This window comes from Elaeis guineensis, chromosome 1 (assembly GCF_000442705.2).
Source record: "Elaeis guineensis isolate ETL-2024a chromosome 1, EG11, whole genome shotgun sequence".
NCBI lineage: Eukaryota > Viridiplantae > Streptophyta > Magnoliopsida > Arecales > Arecaceae > Elaeis > Elaeis guineensis.
In genome coordinates this window covers 123,359,750-123,379,472 of record NC_025993.2, presented here as the reverse complement: position 1 = coordinate 123,379,472, position 19,723 = coordinate 123,359,750, and the positions used below count along the sequence as shown (strand labels likewise).

The 19,723-nt window shown below is 38.3% G+C and overlaps 1 protein-coding gene across 2 annotated transcripts; it reads left to right on the top strand.

The window, feature by feature from the left end:
• Positions 1 to 10,754: 10,754 nt before the first annotated feature.
• Positions 10,755 to 16,235, top strand: LOC105038886 (small ribosomal subunit protein eS8). 2 transcript variants are annotated; one of them, XM_010914807.3, is made up of 5 exons: positions 10,755 to 10,888; positions 10,983 to 11,055; positions 11,812 to 12,148; positions 15,684 to 15,853; positions 15,986 to 16,235. In XM_010914807.3, exons 1-5 carry the CDS (start codon positions 10,885 to 10,887, stop codon positions 16,068 to 16,070), a joined length of 669 nt encoding a protein of 222 aa, XP_010913109.1. In that variant the 5' UTR covers positions 10,755 to 10,884; the 3' UTR covers positions 16,071 to 16,235. The 2 variants fall into 2 exon arrangements, with proteins under 2 accessions (XP_010913109.1, XP_010913108.1); XM_010914806.3 differs by having other exon boundaries at positions 15,678 to 15,853.
• The last annotated feature ends 3,488 nt before the right edge of the window (positions 16,236 to 19,723 follow it).

Below are 19,723 nucleotides of genomic sequence, written 5' to 3'. Positions count from 1 at the left end.
CTTGGAAAAGAAGGTCGTCATTAGTCGGGATGTGACTTTTGATGAGGAGTCAGTCCTACGGAGGCGAGCAAGCATGGAGGAGCAGCAGGAGCAGGAGGAGGTCCAGCAGGACGCTGCTGGACAGCTTACCTCTTTGATTTTGCCTCTTGCAGGTACTACTGGAGGACATGACATTCAGGTGGAGCACCTACCTAAGGTGTCTCCATAGGTGGAGAGGACTTGGACGGATGATCGAGGTGGAGAGGTCCAGCAGGAGCGAGCTGGATCGAGGACTGATATCGATGTTGCCCGACACAAGCCCAAGAGGACCATCAGGCAACCGGACCGATATGACTTCGAGGAGATGCTGTCATATGCCCTGGTGACAGTGAATGGAGACCCATATACATATCAGGAGGCTATTGAGAGTCAGGACAGAGAGCGGTGGGTCCAGGCGATGTTCGAGGAGATGCAGTCTCTCCACCAGAACCAGACGTGGTGATTGGTGCAGTTGCCACAGGGGAAGAGGCCCATTGGCTGCAAATGGGTCTACAGTCGCAAGGAAGGGCCTTCAGAGCAGGGAGGTATCAGATTCAAGGTGAGGTTAGTGGCCAAGGGATACTCCCAGAAAGAAGGCATCGACTTCAGCGAGGTCTTCTCTCCCGTCGTCAAACATACTTCGATCAGAGTGTTGCTGAGCATTGTAGCAGCTCAGGATTTAGAGCTGGAGCAGATGGATGTCAAGATGGTGTTCCTCCATGGGCATTTGGATGAGAGGATTTACATGGAGCAGTCACCCGATTTCAGGGATCCAGGATCAAAGGGAAAGGTATGCTTGTTGCAAAAGTCGTTGTACGGGCTGAAGCAGTCACCGAGGCAATGGTACAAGTGATTCGACTCCTATGTGTGCAGCATTGGACTTTTCAGGTATGAGTTTGATCCCTGTGTTTATGTTCAGTCTCTTGAGGATGGTTCTAGGGTGTTCCTACTCTTGTATGTGGATGACATGCTTATAGCATGCAAGAGTAGGAAGGTTGTGCAGGATCTGAAAGCATCCTTATCTCGGAAGTTTGAGATGAAGGACTTGGGCCCTGCAAGGAAGATCCTAGGCATGGAGATTTTCAGAGATCGAGCCCGGAGGGTGCTGCATCTATCTCAGGGGGGCTACATACAGAAGGTCTTAGAGAGGTTCGGGATGAAGGGAGCAAAGCCGACGGAGCTGCCACTCATTGGTCACTTCAGACTCTCGAAGACCATGGCGCCACAGACTGAGGTGGAGGCTCAGAAGATGGAGACGGTTCCTTATGCTTCAGGAGTTGGGAGCTTGATGTATGCGATGGTCTGTTGTAGGCCAGACATCGCTCATGCAGTGAGTCAGGTTAGCAGGTTCATGGCACAGCCTGGCAGGAAGCACTGGAGAGCTCTGAAGTGGATATTCAGATACCTGATGGGATCAGTTGGAGTTGGCATTTGCTACGGATAGCGAGGAGGTGCAGTGGGATACTCTGACATGTCCAGGGAGGCTCAGAGACTGATTGGTGGTTATGTAGATGCAGACGTCAGTGGAGATGTGGATACCCTGAGGTCTACGACAGGCTTCATCTTTAGCCTGTATGGAGGTCCTATTTCTTGAAGATCGATTCTGCAGCCTATCACAGCCCTATCCACTACAGAGGCAGAGTACATCGGGCTAACAGAAGCAGCTAAGGAGGCAATTTGGCTAAAGGATTTGTTGACGGAGATGGACCTTACTCAAGAGGTCATTAGAGTGCACTGTGACAGCCAGAGTGCACTTCTATTAGCACAGAACTCAGTCTATAATGCAAGGACAAAGCACATAGACATTCGGTATCATCAAATCAGGGAGCTTGTGGAGGATGGCGAGGTGGAGCTGATAAAGGTACACACCAAGGAGAATCCAGCTGATGCACTTACGAAGGTACTTCCACGGGACAGCTTTCAGAGATGTGTTGAGCTGATTCGGCCGATGGACAGAGTGGAGCTGGTTGAGGCCTTGGGACACCAAGGTGGAGATTGTTGTGATCCAGGTGGTGTGCTCAAGGCCCAGGGGACCAAGGCTAAGGCCAAGGTCCATCATTCATGAGGGCTTCATGGAGGTTCTAGGGCTAGTTGGGCCCTAGGTTGAAAGGCTGTGGGCCTTTCGGATTCTTGAGGTCTAGGTTATGTGGGCCTCAAGGGACCAACTCTTTATGGGCCAGGTCTGGATCCAGGATAGGTGAGATTAGGTTGAGTCATGGGTGTACATGGGTTTGGGTTAACCTAATCTCCCATAGAGTTGGTCAAGGGAGTTTTGGGTTTGGGTCACTTGACCCTGTGTTTATATATACATGTACTTGTATAGGTTTGATTAAGCCACAAGTAATACACAACTCTTTCTCCCAAATCTCTCTCTTTCTCCAGCAATTCTTCATGCCCCAGGAGCAAGAAATCCTAGGGTTTCTTGCCGCCAGTCCATAAAAGGAAAGAAAAGAAGGGGAGGCGCTAGCCCCCTTCTCCTTTGTGCCGCCAACCAGATTCCTCTCTCCCTCTCTTGCAGCCACCCAAGCACCAGGTACAGGATCTAAAATCTCTTGCGAAGAGGTTGATACAAGTCTCTCTCAGATCTGGAGTTGATCTGAGGTCGTTTGAGGTGCGGGTGAGATCTCCATCAACAGATCTACAGGAAAGGCTGCAGCAGGACAGATCTGCGAGGTCTGCCTCCATCTATCTTTTTTCCTATCTAGAATATCCCGATTCAAGATCTACAAATTGGAAGATCTCGATCCAGGCCTGATCTGGTTGGGTACCAGATCTTGGATTTTTAGAGGTGATTTCAGAGGCATTTATCATCTGGAACGAAAGGCTAATGAAGAAGACAGCAACCAGGCTGATTTTGTCAAGGGTCTTAGATCGTGTCCAGAAGTTTTCAGATCTGTTCGTTGCTGGTTCCGCTGCACCCAAAGTTTGTGGGAGGAGCCAGGATCATACTCCAACAAATGGTAAAGATCGTCAATTAAGAAAACACGTGCAATAATTTTATTTTTGAAATAAATTGAACACATATCTTTATTGAAATGAAAATTATAGTTATCCTGTGCCAGCATAGAGATAGAAATTAAATTTCTACTAGCTACAAGTACATAATAACAGTTTTTTAAAAGCAAACTAAGTCCTAAAGGTAGTCGCAGAGGGTAGATTCCAACAGCTACAGCAACAACCCTTGCTCCATTGTCGATCCGAAGAGTGATCTCACCTTCCCTCAACCCTCTAACTTCTTCAAGACCCTGTATTGAAGTGCACAAATGAGCACTTGAACTAAAATCAAGAATCCAACTAGAAGAAGAAGAAATCATTAGATTAGTTTCAATAACGAGCATATCAGATATACCCTCAAAAGGCCCATCCTTCTTCCTGCTCTTGACAGTCGTCAGGTAGGCCGGACAGCTCCTCCTCCAGTGGCCTTCGATGTTGCAATGAAAATATTTTTCTTTATCGTAGGCCTTCTTAGGAATCTATTTCTTGGATTTGGCTTCATTCTTCTGCTTCTTTATGGACTTTTTCTTCTTTTAAAAAAAGACTTCCTTTTGGAGGAAGCCCGCTCCACAACTAGAACTGTGCTCCTTAAACTCTTCAAGATGCCCTCTGCAGTCATCAGTATATTCAACAACTCAAAAAAAGTAGCATCGATCTTATTCATATGGTAGTTCATGATGAACTATCCATATAAATCAGGAAGAGATTGGAGGATCAAATCCACCTGCAGTTCCTTGTCTATGTTCATTCCGAGCTTCTGAAGCTCCTCTATGTCTTTGATCATTGTCAGACAATGATTGTTGATAGACTGTCCATCATGCATCTTTGCTCTAAAAAATCTTCGAAAGATCTCAAAGCGAGCTGTGCGATTCTGTTCACCATACAACTCTCGCAGGTGAACCAGCATCTACCTGACAGTCCTCATGTCCTCATGCTGTTGCTGAAGATCATTGGACATAGACGCTAAGATGTAGCACTTCACTTTGTTATCTTCGTCCATCCACTTCTCAAGTGCAGCTCATTGATCAGCAGATGGATGAGCAGGTAACACAGACGCTTCCTGATCTAGGATATGTGTGAGTTTTTCATAATTGAGAATAATTCTCAGATTTTGGAGCCAGTCTTTGTAATTTATGCTGGTCAACCTATTTGTATCAAAAATTCAGACTAAGGAGTTTAAACTCGACATGGTTATCTACAGAGAGAATAGTTTTTAGTTAGATTTTATACTTATAAGATTGCTTGTCCTAGGGACTTTAAAAACAAACAAATGCTCTCACTATTTTCTCGAATCTCCCACACTCTTTGGGTGGAGAAACGAAAATCTATACGTGATCGATTTCAAGTGGGTACTGTGGTTCCATTAATCTATACACATCTCACCTAACAGTTATTGTTGAGTACAGACCAATGAGTGGATAACACATTATCCATTGCTTCACTAAGCAAGATACAGTGGGCTTGGTTTCCAAGTCTTGTGGTCTCACCTAATAGTTATTGGCACATTTCTTAGTTAAGTTAGATCCATTGTTCACCAGCGAACGTAAAGCCATCATTGAGATCCTCACCTAACAGTTATTGGGCCCAACCTCATCTCTATCTCGAGACATCAAATATCAATAGAGTAATTATATCTTCCCGATACAATCGAACCACTATAACCAGTTGAGAACAATCAACGTCAGAAAGGCATCCGCATCTCTACAACAATGGAAGACCTCTAGACTTAATATTTAATGAGGAGATTTAAGTTTAGATCTCTTCTAAATCAGCAGATCTGACATCCGACTGATTAAATTAGATCAGCACATCAATATGTCTAACTAGCCTAGTCAGCATCGATGAACTCGAGTCAACAAGTAACCTAACATGAAACTGAATCTTCCAATATGGCCAGATAAGTTAAGATGTGTGGGAATCCCCTCATTGCTTTCCTTAGACATCAATTAAAATTGATCAGATCAGACAATAAAATTAATTAAATAATCACCATCTAAATACTTGTCTTAGACACCAAATTGATCGATTAGAATTGGTTAGATTAATCTATTAATACGGATCCGAACCACTGAGCCAAATTCGATCTTGAGTCAATCAATTCACATCAAAATATGAATCGATGTGACTAACTACAACTAAACTCGACTGTTAGCCCCTTTGATCTAATCCTAGCCATCCTCGATTAGGTTCAATCAACTGCTCAAAATCAAAAAATGAGTTCTAGCCTGATCTAATCAATTAGACCCTAATTGTAGTTTGATCACTTAGACTTAATTTATTCATCCCATACCCACATGCAACAACATAATTTTAGATCTAAAAATATTTTTTTTTATATTATATTTTATTACATACAATTAGTGACTTATGATCTTGAAACTATTTCAGATCTAAACCTAGTTTCATATATCAAATATATGTAGTTTCAGATCTAAATAAAAATACATCACATATACATCAAATTTCAGATCTAAAACTAAATTTATACATATCAAATATATATATAATTAGATCTAAAATAATGATTAGAATATTTTATAAATATCTTTTCAAAAATTAATTTACATCAAACTAGGACAATCTTTATAATATAGAGGGTAAACCCTATATCAGGATAACCTTATATTAGTTTGATGTAAATTTGTAATCATTCTAATTTCAGATCTAAACTTAAATTAAACATATCATATATGCTAATTTTTAAATCTAAGAGATTTGATTTAATTATTTTAAAAATAATTTTCAAAATCAATCAATCTTGTGCTAGGACAATCTTTGCAATATAGAAGGTAAACCCTATATCAGGACAACCTTATATCAGCATAAAATTGATTTTAAATTATTAAAACTTTCAAATCTAATCTAAATATCAGATCATATATGTTTTCAAAAATCTATGGCTCTGATATTACTGTTAGAAAATTAGATAAACAGCATGTGTAGATTTTAAAATTTTTGAAATACATAGCGAAAAACAAAACGGGTTAAACCCTTTAACCCCACATACAAAAAATCAAATCTAATCCTACCCAAGTTCAAGAGAAAATATATATATATATATAATCTAAAATTTAGAAATAAATATGAGATTAAATCTCATTATCTTGGTGTGGGTAGATATTCACTGCTTCTAATGATTACGGATTCGTAGACGCTCGAACTACACACGTATCCTACCTCTATGGATATCCATCAGCATCAATCTCGAACTGATTTCTCCTCATAGAAGATTTTTCTTCTCAAAAAGAATCTTAACCTTGAGCACTTTGATCAACATCTTGATCTAGACTGCAGGATCAATTTCTTAATCAGCAGCCTTCTTCTTCTTCTCCTCGATCTTCACTCTTGAGGACAAAGCAGCACCTCTTGGCATGTGGAAAAGAGGACGCCTAACCCTTGGGCATGGAAAAGAAGAAAGGGAGGAGAGGAGGCATGGAGAAGGGAGAGGGAGAGATTTTTCATCAAAAGTCAATTAGCTTAAAACCCTAGAAACATATCCTTTATATAGGCACTACCCTGACACATAATAAGAACCCATTTATCTTAAAAAGGTAGATCCTTATCTCATAAAAATCTTCTACCTTTTTAATCTAATTTATTCTAATTAAAATCAGATATAAATGGTATATGATCAACCCCTTTAAGCATGTACAAGAGGCATCCTAGAAATACATATCCGATAGTTGGGGTGCCAACTCTTGGCGTCCCACAAAAGGATTTCTAGCCAAATAAGAAGAGGCGTGGCCCCACCACTCTCTCCTCCATGCCACACATGAGAAGGGGCGAGCCCCACTTGCCAAATCCAAAGGGTTGGCGCCCCGTGGTCTTGCCAAAAAGAGAAGATTGCGCCGTCCTCTTTCCTTCAATTCCACATGCACACTTAGAGATAATTAGGAGATAAAGAAGAGATAATATTAAAATAATTATGTCAACTAATTAACTTAATCAAATCTTTTTGAGCTCACAATTAAGAGCCCAATTAAACTCAAATAGATTTAGGTTAGGTTCAAGGATATGGACTCGATCAAATCAAATTTTCGAGAAGAATTAGGTTTAATCATGTGCTAGCATGATTCTCATAAACCTAATAGGATTTCAATAAACCCTAGCACAATTGGAACTTCATAAGTTCAATTGATAAATTCGAGATTAAATCTCCTAATGTGTGATCCCATAGGTTCCATTTTATCTAGTAGTGAGATATATTGTGATCTCCATCGTAATATCATTGAAACTCGTTTTGATGGATTGGAATATTTTCAATTCTACCCTTTGAGAGCCATCGATCATCAAGATGACATCTGATAAGTCTCACAATCCATCAGTGACACTTAACAGTATGTAGTGGCAATCCAGTAGAATGAAAGTACGAATCTCTAGGTGCAGTTATTGTATGATTCAGTCCTTCTATTATAAGTTTCGACTTGATGGAGGTCATGAAGAACTCGTCAAATCCCATTGTCAGTCATATGCTAGATTAGCTCGATTCGAAATCATTCGTGAATCCCGTGAAAATTTTTTTCCAATATTCACACTTGCTTTGGCCAAAGATTTTCTGAACTCAGTCTCGCAAATCGCATAGGACTTCTCCTTTTCTACCAAGATCGATAGATTCCATCTAGGTGCATCCTACTCTAAACAGCGAATCTGAACCTGCTGAAGCCAACATACACAGCAAGGATCCAAATGACTAGGGATCAAAGAAACATACAGTCAAACCCAGTAGCTTTACTGCGAATAACCAATGGCACCTCAGGTCAAAGGACCACTCACACCACTGCAGCATCGAGAAGATCACTGATGAGTGAGCAGACATCCATGTGATTCTCGTGATGGTCACATTCAGTACAAATTATTCTCTAACAACTACCTACACCTTCACCCCAATGTCATAACACTGCAAATCCACAACTTATCTGCCCACAAAGGAGATGAACCATGTATCGATCTCAAATGAATTGATCACTGTCCTTCGTGACGATCTTTTGATCCGAAGTATTTAGAAATTAACCACTAATTAATGTATATCTCAAATTTTTAACTCTTGAAGAATATACAAAAATTATCTTTATTAATTTTTAGGACAAATCATAGACACAAACATGATTGGAATGAAACAATCCTTTATTGATAATAAAAAGATGTACAAGTTTAGGCTCTAGAATTATATAATGTGTCAACCAACAATTGACTTCTATGGCACAAATCCAACAGGAGGCCCTTTCAGTATTATGATTGCATAATGCTATTCAACATTGTAAAGTACTCTGGATACTACTTTCTCATATTTTTTATGATTCTAAAGCTTTACGCACCATATATCAGAAGCAGTGCCACAATATATTCTGGATGTTGTTATCTCAGATCTCTTATTCATTTAGAACTGTGCTCAGCATGTGTCAGAAGCATTACTACAACTATAACACTAGACTATTTAATATGGATTGATTTCTTATTGACTCTAGATCTACTAAGTTCTCCTACTTTCCAAAATATAGCTTCTATGTCTCCTAGTTATGAAATGCTTTCATCTTCAATGGTCCAAAGCTAATTCAATGGGTGTTGTTCTCTGTTTCTCATATGTGTACTTATATCCACTCCATCAGCCTCTCATGTTTCAACTAAACTCTTCTCAAGGTGTTAGCTTTACCATTCTTGCTGAGGGATTTCCAGCTACTTTACTTGCTTGGATCTGCTTTACAACATTGCAAATTATTCGAGCCTGGTTCATCTGTCCATAAATAATTTTTGATCATGGTCTACTATATATCCTTATCTATAAGTTTTCACTGCTACATATTTTTGTGCTTCTTGGGTGTCTTTGCGACATCTCATCACATACAAGTTTTGGTCAAACCTTGTTATATTACTACAACTTGGGTATTCATTATCCAATATCATTTGAACATCTATGAATCTACTCTGCTTATTTAAGTATATCTACCAAGGATATAACAAGCTTTAACTTCATCAGCATAATATTATTTGCAACAGTTGCTACAAATTAGCAACTTCTTCCCTTATAATAATGTTCATAATAAGAAAAGATCAACCGGTAGTGAAATGTATAATAGAACACAAGGTATAGAAAATCAGTTTCAGTCTTAAAGAAGGGTTGCACTAATGGAGTGCTTTATAGCTTCACCAATGATTTTTATTAATAAGAGCAAAGCTTGAAAAATATTCATCTTCACCTTAGTGGTATACTTCATATCTTTAATCAAATGCTAGAATCCACAAATAAGGGGAATAAAAGATCAGAATGAGAAGCATTAGAAGCCAATGGATTAGAGTTGAGATCATACTGAGCAATCAAAAATCGGTGAGTAAGAAAAATAAAATTTTACACAACCTGCAAAAGAGATGTCGATAATATAGCAAAAATCAAAATAGAAATTAAACTTGATGAACCAGAAAATAGGTAGGAAACCAAAAATCCAAAAAATTGAACTTCAAATGCTGGATCAAATTTTGAAAAGAAAGTAGGGAACATGAACAAAGAAAATGAATGCGGGAGGAGCAAGGAGGGCAATTATGGAGGCCAGAATAGCCCCCCCTCTCCATAATCAGCACCAAGGCAGGGCCACAGTAGCTTGTAGCCATAACTCATGGGACACGTGGTGGGTCTATGGGGAAAGGTAGGTGGGCGGCCATAGCCCTCGCCACTTGAGCGATTGTAGCAAGGGGGTGAGGGTGTGGCATGTCGAAGGGGCTATAGTTGGATGGAGAATAGCACCGCCCTCCTCATTGCTGTTGTAGTTGTGGTAGTTGTGGTGGTGATCAAAAGAAAACTCCATGGTCAATGGGTCTAAGATGAGTATCTAAATTCACTCACGGAGTCATATGTAGCTTGCAGCATGGTTGTTTATCCCACCTCCACCCTCACCCTCACATTTGGTTCAAGCAGAGGGTGTGAATACTCGATGCTTGCTAGAAATTCATCGAAAAATGAAGAATGGGAGCATAGGAGTCAAATGAAATAACCACCAAAATTGAAATAGATAGTAAAAACCCATTTCAAACCATATATATAATCGAGGGATATTTTTTATCTATTGAAATGACAGGCTAACGTCGTCTACTAACAAGAGAATGATAGGATCATTTTGGAATGTTTAGAAAATTTAACGGGTTGATTTGATACTTTTTAAAGTAAAAATGATGTAAGTAAAATTGGGTTATATTTGAGGGGATGTTCTTATAATTTTTTTAAATTTAATTATACATAATTGATGAGTATAAATTTAAATGGATTAGTCAAGGAATATGGTTTTGTGTAAAATAAAATGATTTTTTATAATTAATATTATCTAATCTAATTATAAATGAATAGGTGTGGTTTGATTTTTTTTTTTTTTTTTTTCAATTCGAACGCCTCTTGTCCCGACCCCGGCCAACCTTGCTCGACCCATCGCCAGGCCTAGTTTGGGATGGGTTCCATAATTTCCGTTATATTGCCGTTCTATAAACCCTGGATGGCACATTACAACGCAAAGAAATCTCGAGTCATCTCCGTGTAAAACATACCTAAGAAAGTTAGATCTGCCGTCAAAATCCCCATCTTGAAAGATCCTTTCCGTTCATACATCTCGTCATATCTGCACGTCGCTTTGCCTAATCCCTGACACATTCTATTAGCGGATCAGATGGTCTTATCGGAAATACGGACGGCAGATCCTACACTCGCATAGAATACTCTATATGCGACCCATAGCAAGCACCATCCTATTTTACGGCGTCTCCAATAAATAGCTAGGGTTACGAAGTGGAGGGGCCTCTGAGGGGAGACGAGCGAGGGGTAGCAGGCGGCGGCGAAGTTCCAAGCGCGGAAGAGAGAGAGGAGAAAGAGAGGTCTTCCTCGCCTCCGCCAAGATGGGTACCTATATTTTCTCCTCTGCAGCGAAATTAACCCTTCGATCTCTTTGATTCCTCCGGGGTTCACGTCCATGGCGTTCTTCTTTTTCTCGCAGGTATTTCCCGAGACTCTATGCATAAGAGGCGCGCAACGGGAGGGAAGAAGAAGGCCTGGAGGAAGAAGAGAAAGTAAGCCCTTTTTTAGCTTGTGAGAGAATTCTTGATCTGATGCTCTTCCCTTTGTTAATCGATTTCTTTACAGCTTAGCCATTGATCTACTGACATATTTATTTCTTCTCTCTTTTTTGCTCGTATTTTTTGTTTCTTGACTGTTATTTACGTGTAAACTAATTAGTTTTCCAGTTTAGTTGGATATCTCATCGTTTTTTGTTTAAAGATAAATTTTTTGGAAGTAAATTATACTCTGAAACCTTCCTCTGATCAATTTATCACCTGTTGCTGTTGCTTGTTAAATCACTGAAGTTACTTGATATCGAGATTGTTATTTACTTGGAGAATGAATGTATATTGCCATTAAATCCAGTGTCTCGCCATTTTTTTTGTGAAATCATTGGGTATTTATATTCCTTTATTGTTTAGGTTTCTTCTCTTTTCAAATTTCGCGAGTGTCATGTGCTTAATTTTTTTTTCTTTTTTGGGGTTGGGGGAGGGTCTATATTGGTTTTCCATTCGAAGGTTTGTTAATTTGTCATTAATTTTCATGAAAAGTCATTATTTTTATTCATGTAGTTTTATGTTGGTTTTAACTCTAGAAAGGTATGAGGCGCGTCGGGGAATGTTATTTACACGTTGTTGTCATCTCATGTGGTTTTATGTATTTATCGAGATAATACTTCCACTCAAAACCTTTTTCTTTGTCTTTTTTGATTTGTTGTTAATTTTCATGGAAATACATCTTTGGTGTGTTTTATCTTGGTTGTGAAGGTATGAGTTGGGCCGGCAGCCGGCAAATACAAAGCTTTCGAGCAACAAGACTGTCAGAAGGGTTCGTGTTCGTGGAGGAAATGTGAAGTGGAGGGCCCTTCGTTTGGATACTGGCAATTACTCTTGGGGGAGTGAAGCTGTGACCCGAAAGACTCGTATCCTTGATGTCGTGTACAATGCCTCCAATAATGAGCTTGTGAGGACACAGACCCTGGTGAAAAGTGCCATTATCCAGGTTGATGCTGCCCCCTTCAAGCAATGGTACCTCCAGCACTATGGTGTTGAGATTGGTAGGAAGAAGAAGGCCCCAGCTGCTACCAAGAAGGAAGCAACAGAGGTAGCATTCTCTTACAGTTGTAACTTTCTTTTTGACTGATGTTTGTGGGATACTTCCAATTAAAATTGGTTTCGCCTTTTGCATTCTTGGTTTATGATATTAGGATTTTGGTTGGTGGCGTTCAATTTGTAATCCATTTTCTTATACTTTAGTTGAATATCTTTTTATGGGCCACTACATAGATTGGGAAGTTATGCAGTATTGGAAATTTTGTTTGTTATATTGTGATTTGATGGTCCGATATGATTACAGTAAAATTTCAGTTAGTGGTTCTCCAATCCATTTTTTAAATTAGCAGTGTTAAGCTGTATGATGAAATTTTTGTTAATATCCCTTATATGTGCACTGCATTTCTGGTCTTTTCCTTTTGGGCTTAGGTATGGTGGATCATTTGTTCTTTGATAAGACATATGGTGTTATTTTGGTTGGTAACCTTATCTATCTAGTGGATCTGTGATATTTTATTTTGAGAATTTTAGGTTAATTAGATTACTTGTCATATGCTAATGCCACATTTTTTTAATATGCAGAGAGTAGATCCACTATTTATTTAATTGGGATATATCTGTATATTTGTTAATAATGTTTGCTTTTTTATGGCACTAAATTGATTGGGTGCATCATACTTCTATTGCACATGCTAAGCATACCTTTGTCAGAGGTTTTTTATCTTTCCTTTACCGGGAAATACTAACTTAGAGTGTGGAGCTAGTACGTCTTATCGGTAGATACCCTATTTGGTTGATGCAGGTTGATTTTCTTTGGTTTACCTGTGATTTTTCTTGTCCTAAAATACAGTTCAGTATGCCTAGGTTGACAAAACACAATGATCTGATTGTTAACAAATATCTATCATGAAGGAAAACTTAGTCGCCATGTTCTCCTGGATGTGTGGATGATAATTGTTTTACTTGGATAGATTTAATCACATAATAATAGTAATCCTCAAAATTTTTAAACTTGCATAATTCCATACTGAGTCATCTGAATTAGGATTAGGTAATTCAATCAGTCATGACCATTTTATATTTATAGATGTTATGATTTATTTATTATTTTTCATGACTTAATTAGGAATTGCTCATGGGTGATAAATTCTTGATGTCATTGATGTTTGCTTTTTTGCTATTTCTAATGACTCTTTCTCATCCATGTTTCTGATTACAGGAAAATGAGTATCTGTACTTAAATTATCTGTTTTTGAATCTTTTAATGGGTTGAGTTCGTACATTCATTGAGTTCACCAATTTTTTCCTGAAATCTGATTCTCTTATTTATGTGAATTGTGCTTGAATCCATTGTTTTTACCATGGAAGCATCTATTAGCTTGTACTTATTCCTTGTTATCTTCTTTCTGAAAATGATTATTCAATGCTTTTTGTATGTTATTAATGTTCTTTGATATAATTTTTGCTGGTAGGCAAGAAGTGACAATACTGGAAAAAAAAATAGATGCAGGGGTTGGAGGTGCTCTCCATTTATTAAGGCTAACTCTATGGTAGTTTGATAGGGACATGAACTAGATGTAGTTGTCGGTGCAAAATTTGGAATCTGAAAGTTGTGAAGTTTTTGGTTCAACTGATCAGGAAGCACAATTAATGCCTTAATGATATGGACTAGATTATGTATATTAGTTTTCAAAGTATGAATATTACATGACAGGTATACTGGAACCACATATATAAAGTAACAACTTCAGTAATTGCTTTCTTGTGTCACTAAGGGGTGATCTTTTTGTTAGAGCTCTGACATCTTTGAAGAAGTACGAGCAGCAGGATTCTAGCCTTGTTGATCCTGAATGTGAATTCCGTGGTATTCAGAGAATTTATTGGTTGTGATTGCATATCATTTGGGGAGGAGTTCATAATAGGGTTTCTGCTTAATGCAAAGCTGCTTTTTTTTTTTTTTTGGATACCAGCCTACTTCATCCTGTACTGTTAATATTGTCTGCAAAACTTCCGCTGGGTAGTTATTGATCGCATCTTTTCCACTGGTGATTTCTAATGGCTGCGCATCTTTGTTCTCATCATGTTTGTAACTCCTGTTGACCAATCGACCCATATGCACATCGCAGTATAATATATTACAATTGTTTTTTGTAGATTTAATAATGATCTTAAATGTTATACCTGTATTATTTTGTGCATCATTGTTTTGGACTTTGGCTGGTTTTAGAATACATTCTTGTGGAAAGAAGAGAGATTCTCTTGTAAAGCATCACTTATGGACATCATGCTTGCATTTTTTTTTTTTGCTGTGTAATATGCATTATTGGAAATCAGTTTCTTAGGATGAGACTTAAAACTACAAATATCATTTTGATAATGAACTTATTCATTATGGAAGATTGACAAGCAATGAGAATTTGACCAGAAAAGGAGTATGATTGTTGGTAATTACAAAATCAGCAGCGCACAATTTTTTGATGACTTAATTCGAGATTAAGGAGGATCAAGTACCTGATGTGTCAGCTTGAATCTTTCATTTGAAAACAATTGATTGTTCAACTTTGTCAATTTATTTTCTTCTTTTTATTTAATGTTATGTACTTTTGAATTACATTATCTTAATCTAGTAATTCTATTTATTTTAATTTGTAGGACACACTAGCACTTTAAGAATCTCTTTTACTCTCGACATAGCGTCATATGGCAGATTCCTTAAATGTGAAGTTAAAACTGGTGTTGTGGCCTTGCCTTGTGGTATACAGCACATACTGTCTGACTATTTTGTTGTTTTCTGTTCTTTTTTACTATAGTACTTGAGCCCGAAGCATCTCTTCCCTTTTTAATGATTAAATGACTAAATAGAACGGTTTTTTTTTTCACATCGTGACAATGCTTGTTTAAGATGCTTGTGGTGGAGTTGGGCTTTGCATATTTTAAGACTTCTGCTGGTATGGAGTTGTGTCTTGTATAATTATTACAAAGTAATGAGTTTGGCCAGATTCTGCTGAAAGGCCCCACTCGTTGCATCTAGGCGGCCATGTAGCTTGTATGGGTCTGTCATCAGTCTGTCAACCCCCCTCACGTTCCTGATTCTGTTGCAGTATGGGGTTCAATTTTGCATATGTTTCTGAAGCAGTCGTGCAAGGCTTGTATCATCCAGGCTTTAATGATGGATGTGGAGTAGTGGGATGCTAGTCAAGTTGGGCTCGAGATTGGGTTTAATCAGTCTTTTTGCTGTTTGCTTGAACAATTTTGTGTGTCCCTACTGCCATACGGGGGAATTTTCTAATCATGAACAACTTTTTAAGTAGTTTCCTTATGGCTTGTTCAGAATCCAAATGCTGCAAAAATTTACTGTAGCATGTATTTAACCAAGTACAGATTCGAGTTGCACATTGATCTGCTCGGTATTATAGTTTTGGCATGCTTGATTCTAATTCTATATATTTTGGCATAGGGATTTCACTGTTTATATTGTCATATAGTCAGAATCTGGAACTCATTTTAACTGTAGTGTCCAAGTGATTTACTTTATTCCAATGGTTAACGCTGGACATTTATCCATTCATCACTGGTGCTAGGGGCAGGAGGGCGAAGGTGCTACCGAAGAACCAAAGAAGAGCAACCACGTCCTTAGGAAGCTGGAGAAGCGTCAGCAGGGTCGTAAACTTGACCCCCACATTGAGGAGCAATTTGGTAGCGGGAGATTGTTAGCTTGTATCTCATCCCGCCCCGGCCAGTGTGGCAGAGCTGACGGGTAAGCTGAAACTTGTTTGAACTTTAGAGAACTATGAAAAAGATAATTTCCCATCTACTGTTTGTTCCATGTATGCTTGGCTTGGTAGGGTCTTGGTTTAGTTTTCCTCATTCCTTTGGTTGTTTATTGCAGATACATATTGGAAGGGAAGGAGCTGGAGTTCTACATGAAAAAGATCCAAAGGAAGAAGGGCAAGGGTGGTGCCGGAGCTGCTTGAGTGGACTTTTGTTTAGTTGTTTGGTTCTTCAGTTTTATTTTGTTTGAATTTATGTAGACTAAGAACAAGTAATGGGTCATTTGAAATGTTGACATGCATTTGAGCTCTGTTAGAGATGAGAACGATATACTGTTGCTATATTAATCATTATATTTCCCAACCAAAGCATTCAATAGCAGGTTGATCTGACTTTAAAATGCGAACTTTGCTGATTAAAGGCATTGAATTTATGGCTGGAGGATGTAGGGGGATGATTGAAGCTTGCATTTTCTGTGCATGAAAAAAGAAATTTGAGATTCATTTTTATCTGACAGCTAATGAGAAATTTTCGTTTATTAACTTTTGAATTTATTAGTGTCTTACCTGCAAAGGTTGAATCATGCATCTGGTTGGAGGGAGAGCACCATCCCAAGCTTGTCTATATCTTGGTTTTTGTTAGCAGATAATCAAATTTAATCCAAGCTTGATGCAAGAGTGAACTGATTATGGTTTGATTGAAGTTGTTGAGTTGATCGAAATAGGCTTGAACCCGACTTCAAGATCAAGCTTAATGATGCCAATGACATAACAGATACGCACTTTTTATTTTTTGTTTCTAGGCTAGAAATTAATTTTAAGGGTCTGTTATTGGATCACCGGTCCGAAATTTCATAGGAATTATGGGTTTGGGCCAATGCAAACATTCTGAATGAGGTCTGCTTCAGTCATTTGTTATATATATCCAGAAAATTATTATAGTGTGCTGGTCCCAATCTTATAGAGAAGAGCGATGGTCCTCTTAATAGGTATAAAGATTAGTCTAGTCCAACTCTGTTTAGGTGGTTGTAAAAATCCGTATCAATGATTTCTATGAGATTTTGAGTCCAATCATTTAAACAGGTCTTAAATTTGATTTAATTTAAGTGAAGCTCTAAATTGGATTTGATTTTTTTTTTTTTTTTTTGGTAAGATAGAATATTTATACAATCCTAACATGAATGCAACCAAAAACAGAACACCTAAGTAGAGGTGCGGTAAATTTGACTTGATTGGCTTGTACCACTAGCTTTTGGGATTTTCCATGTAATTTTAGGGCATTTTTGTTGGGCAAAGTAGGTACAACTAGGGTGCCACCCTCCACGGACTGTGGGACTCCTCCTGTTTGAATATCAATCTATGGAAGTATACAGATACGATTTGTGAAAATATACAAAATTTTTCTTGACTAAAGGACTATGTTGTGGTGTAGAAGGAAGAACATCATTAATCTCATATTGGTCGTGAGTTAAGGAACACTCTAGCTTATATAAGAAAGGATCATCTTTCCTACGTAATGTGTTTTTTGAAGGACAAAACTGTGAAGCTCAAAATAGCCCATACAGTCTCGGGATTGCAGGCCATAAGGTAGAACAGATAATACTTTACGTGCCGAGCCATAAGATCTTGACCGCAATAGTGGCAAGCTGAATCAAATCGAGCAACTGAAAGCTCGAGCTTGACTCGATTCAAAATACTCGAGTTTAAAACTCGGTTCGAGATCGACTGAACCTTAATATTCTAAGATGGAGCTCAGCTCGATAAAAAATAAATAAAACTTGAGATCGATTCGACTCCTTTAGAATATCAACCGAACCATACTCGAGCTCAAAATCGAGCTTTGGCCTCTTAATAATATATACCTTAATATATAAATTATTAATACAAATTATATATATATATATATATATATATATATATATATATATATATATATATATATATATAACTCGAGTGGCCTCATGAACTTTCATGCTGAGTATCTTACTATTCGAGCTCGACTCGACTCAAGCTCGATAATAACCAAATCAAATCGAGCTCGAATAGCTCATGAGTAGCTCAATTCATTTACATCCCTAGGTATGGCTGGTCTCTCTTTCGATATTCCCTTTTAAAGCCCTTCGGTTGCTCCTCAAGGGGGCTAAGAATGGCATGAGGGGAGATTCAATACCAAGTAGGTTTGTAAACGAGCCGGTGTGTAAATGAGGAAAGCTAGAGCCTGTTTGACCTCAACTTGAGTCTAAATCAAGTCAGCTTGGGCTTGCCACAAACTTGAGTGAAGCTCCAGCATGCTAAGAAAGGCCAAGTTGGGAAAGCCCCGCTCAAGCTCGACTCAAAAAAATAAAATAAAATGAAAACAGAGAGAGCAAAGAAGAACACTGAGTACACCAAATCAATTCAAACTATATCGGTTTAGAACTCCATACGAACTATCTTGAACTACTCAAAGCTGCGTGGAGTTATCAGTTTCACTCGGTACAACTTCAGGTTGACAAATAATGAACCAACATATTAACTCAATTAGGATCTAATCTACAATAAATATATTTGGATTTAGATTAAATAAAATCGAGTCATAAATAGGCCGATCCATTTTGACTTTTATTAAACAGAATGGATTCAAGTTCCAAGATTATAACCTGCTTAATCATTCAAGTTCCAAGATTATAACCTGCTTAATCTGTTTAACTTGCTTAACACCAATCAAAACAAGTCAGGGTAAATATGTTTAACCAAGCCCATTTGCCTACATTATCCAAACCGACTTGCTGATCCAGTGCCTCATGCCTATACCCTAACCTAACTGCCCATGCTCCGCCTGTTTATTTGGAAGAGTGCTTCAACTCTTTTAGATTTTGAGCCTTCAAGCAATTAGAGTTGGTATTAGGTTTCTCTAAGGAGAGGAACCGATCTCTACCAACTTTGGTCGCCCTAATATGTCTGCGACTCCACTAAGAGGAGGAATAGCACCTCATCAATTTCCATTCTCCCTCCCTCAAATTTAAGATGTATAGAGAAAGAGAGACTTTGTCCGATAATAGACACGAGGAGAAAGGGAAAACACACCGACAAAACGTAGAATAAGGAAAGCAGGATGAGGAAATGCACAATATGGGAAAAGTATAGTGGGAATATATGGACGGTGAAAAGCACCTTATTTGAGGACATATCAAGAAAGTTAATATTGACTAGTAGAATGGACATAGATAAGATGAAAATAAAGAAACTATAAGAAAAAAAAAAACTTCAGCTACATATCACAGTAAGACAGAGATGAATGATTATCCGAGGAGCCTACCACAGCAGCGGTGCAAGGGATGAAAAGAGGGGGTGCAAATACTTTTGACGGAACCGGTACCATCAGCAGTTGTGATTTAATCTCTAGTTTACGTGGCAATAACTCCTTATGTACTACTACTACTAGTAGTTTCCCAGTACATGTACTATTAAAATCTTGTGATCAAGATAATGTCCAATTAAAAAGATATGTGCCCATATTAGGTTGATCTCCAGCACTGCACTTCATGGCTTTCAACATATTCTTCAGTGAGTAATTAGTAAACCTCCAGCTCCCTTTTGAAATCCCTGAGTTGATATAAGTATAATGTTTGTCACCCACGCGCTAAATATTCAACCCTTCTTGCTATTCCAAATTATGGCGATATTCTCTCTCCAAGGAAACTCTCCTTTATGTTAATTATTAACAAAAAGTGTTAGATATGATTGCTTCCTTCAGAATTCTTTCTATACCTTGAATAACATCTCATCACCGTTTCAAAGAAAAGGCAACCGACAGTCATGTCAGGAGCATTGAACTCATATTTCTAACTGATTTGCAGTCGCTTAAAAATACAATT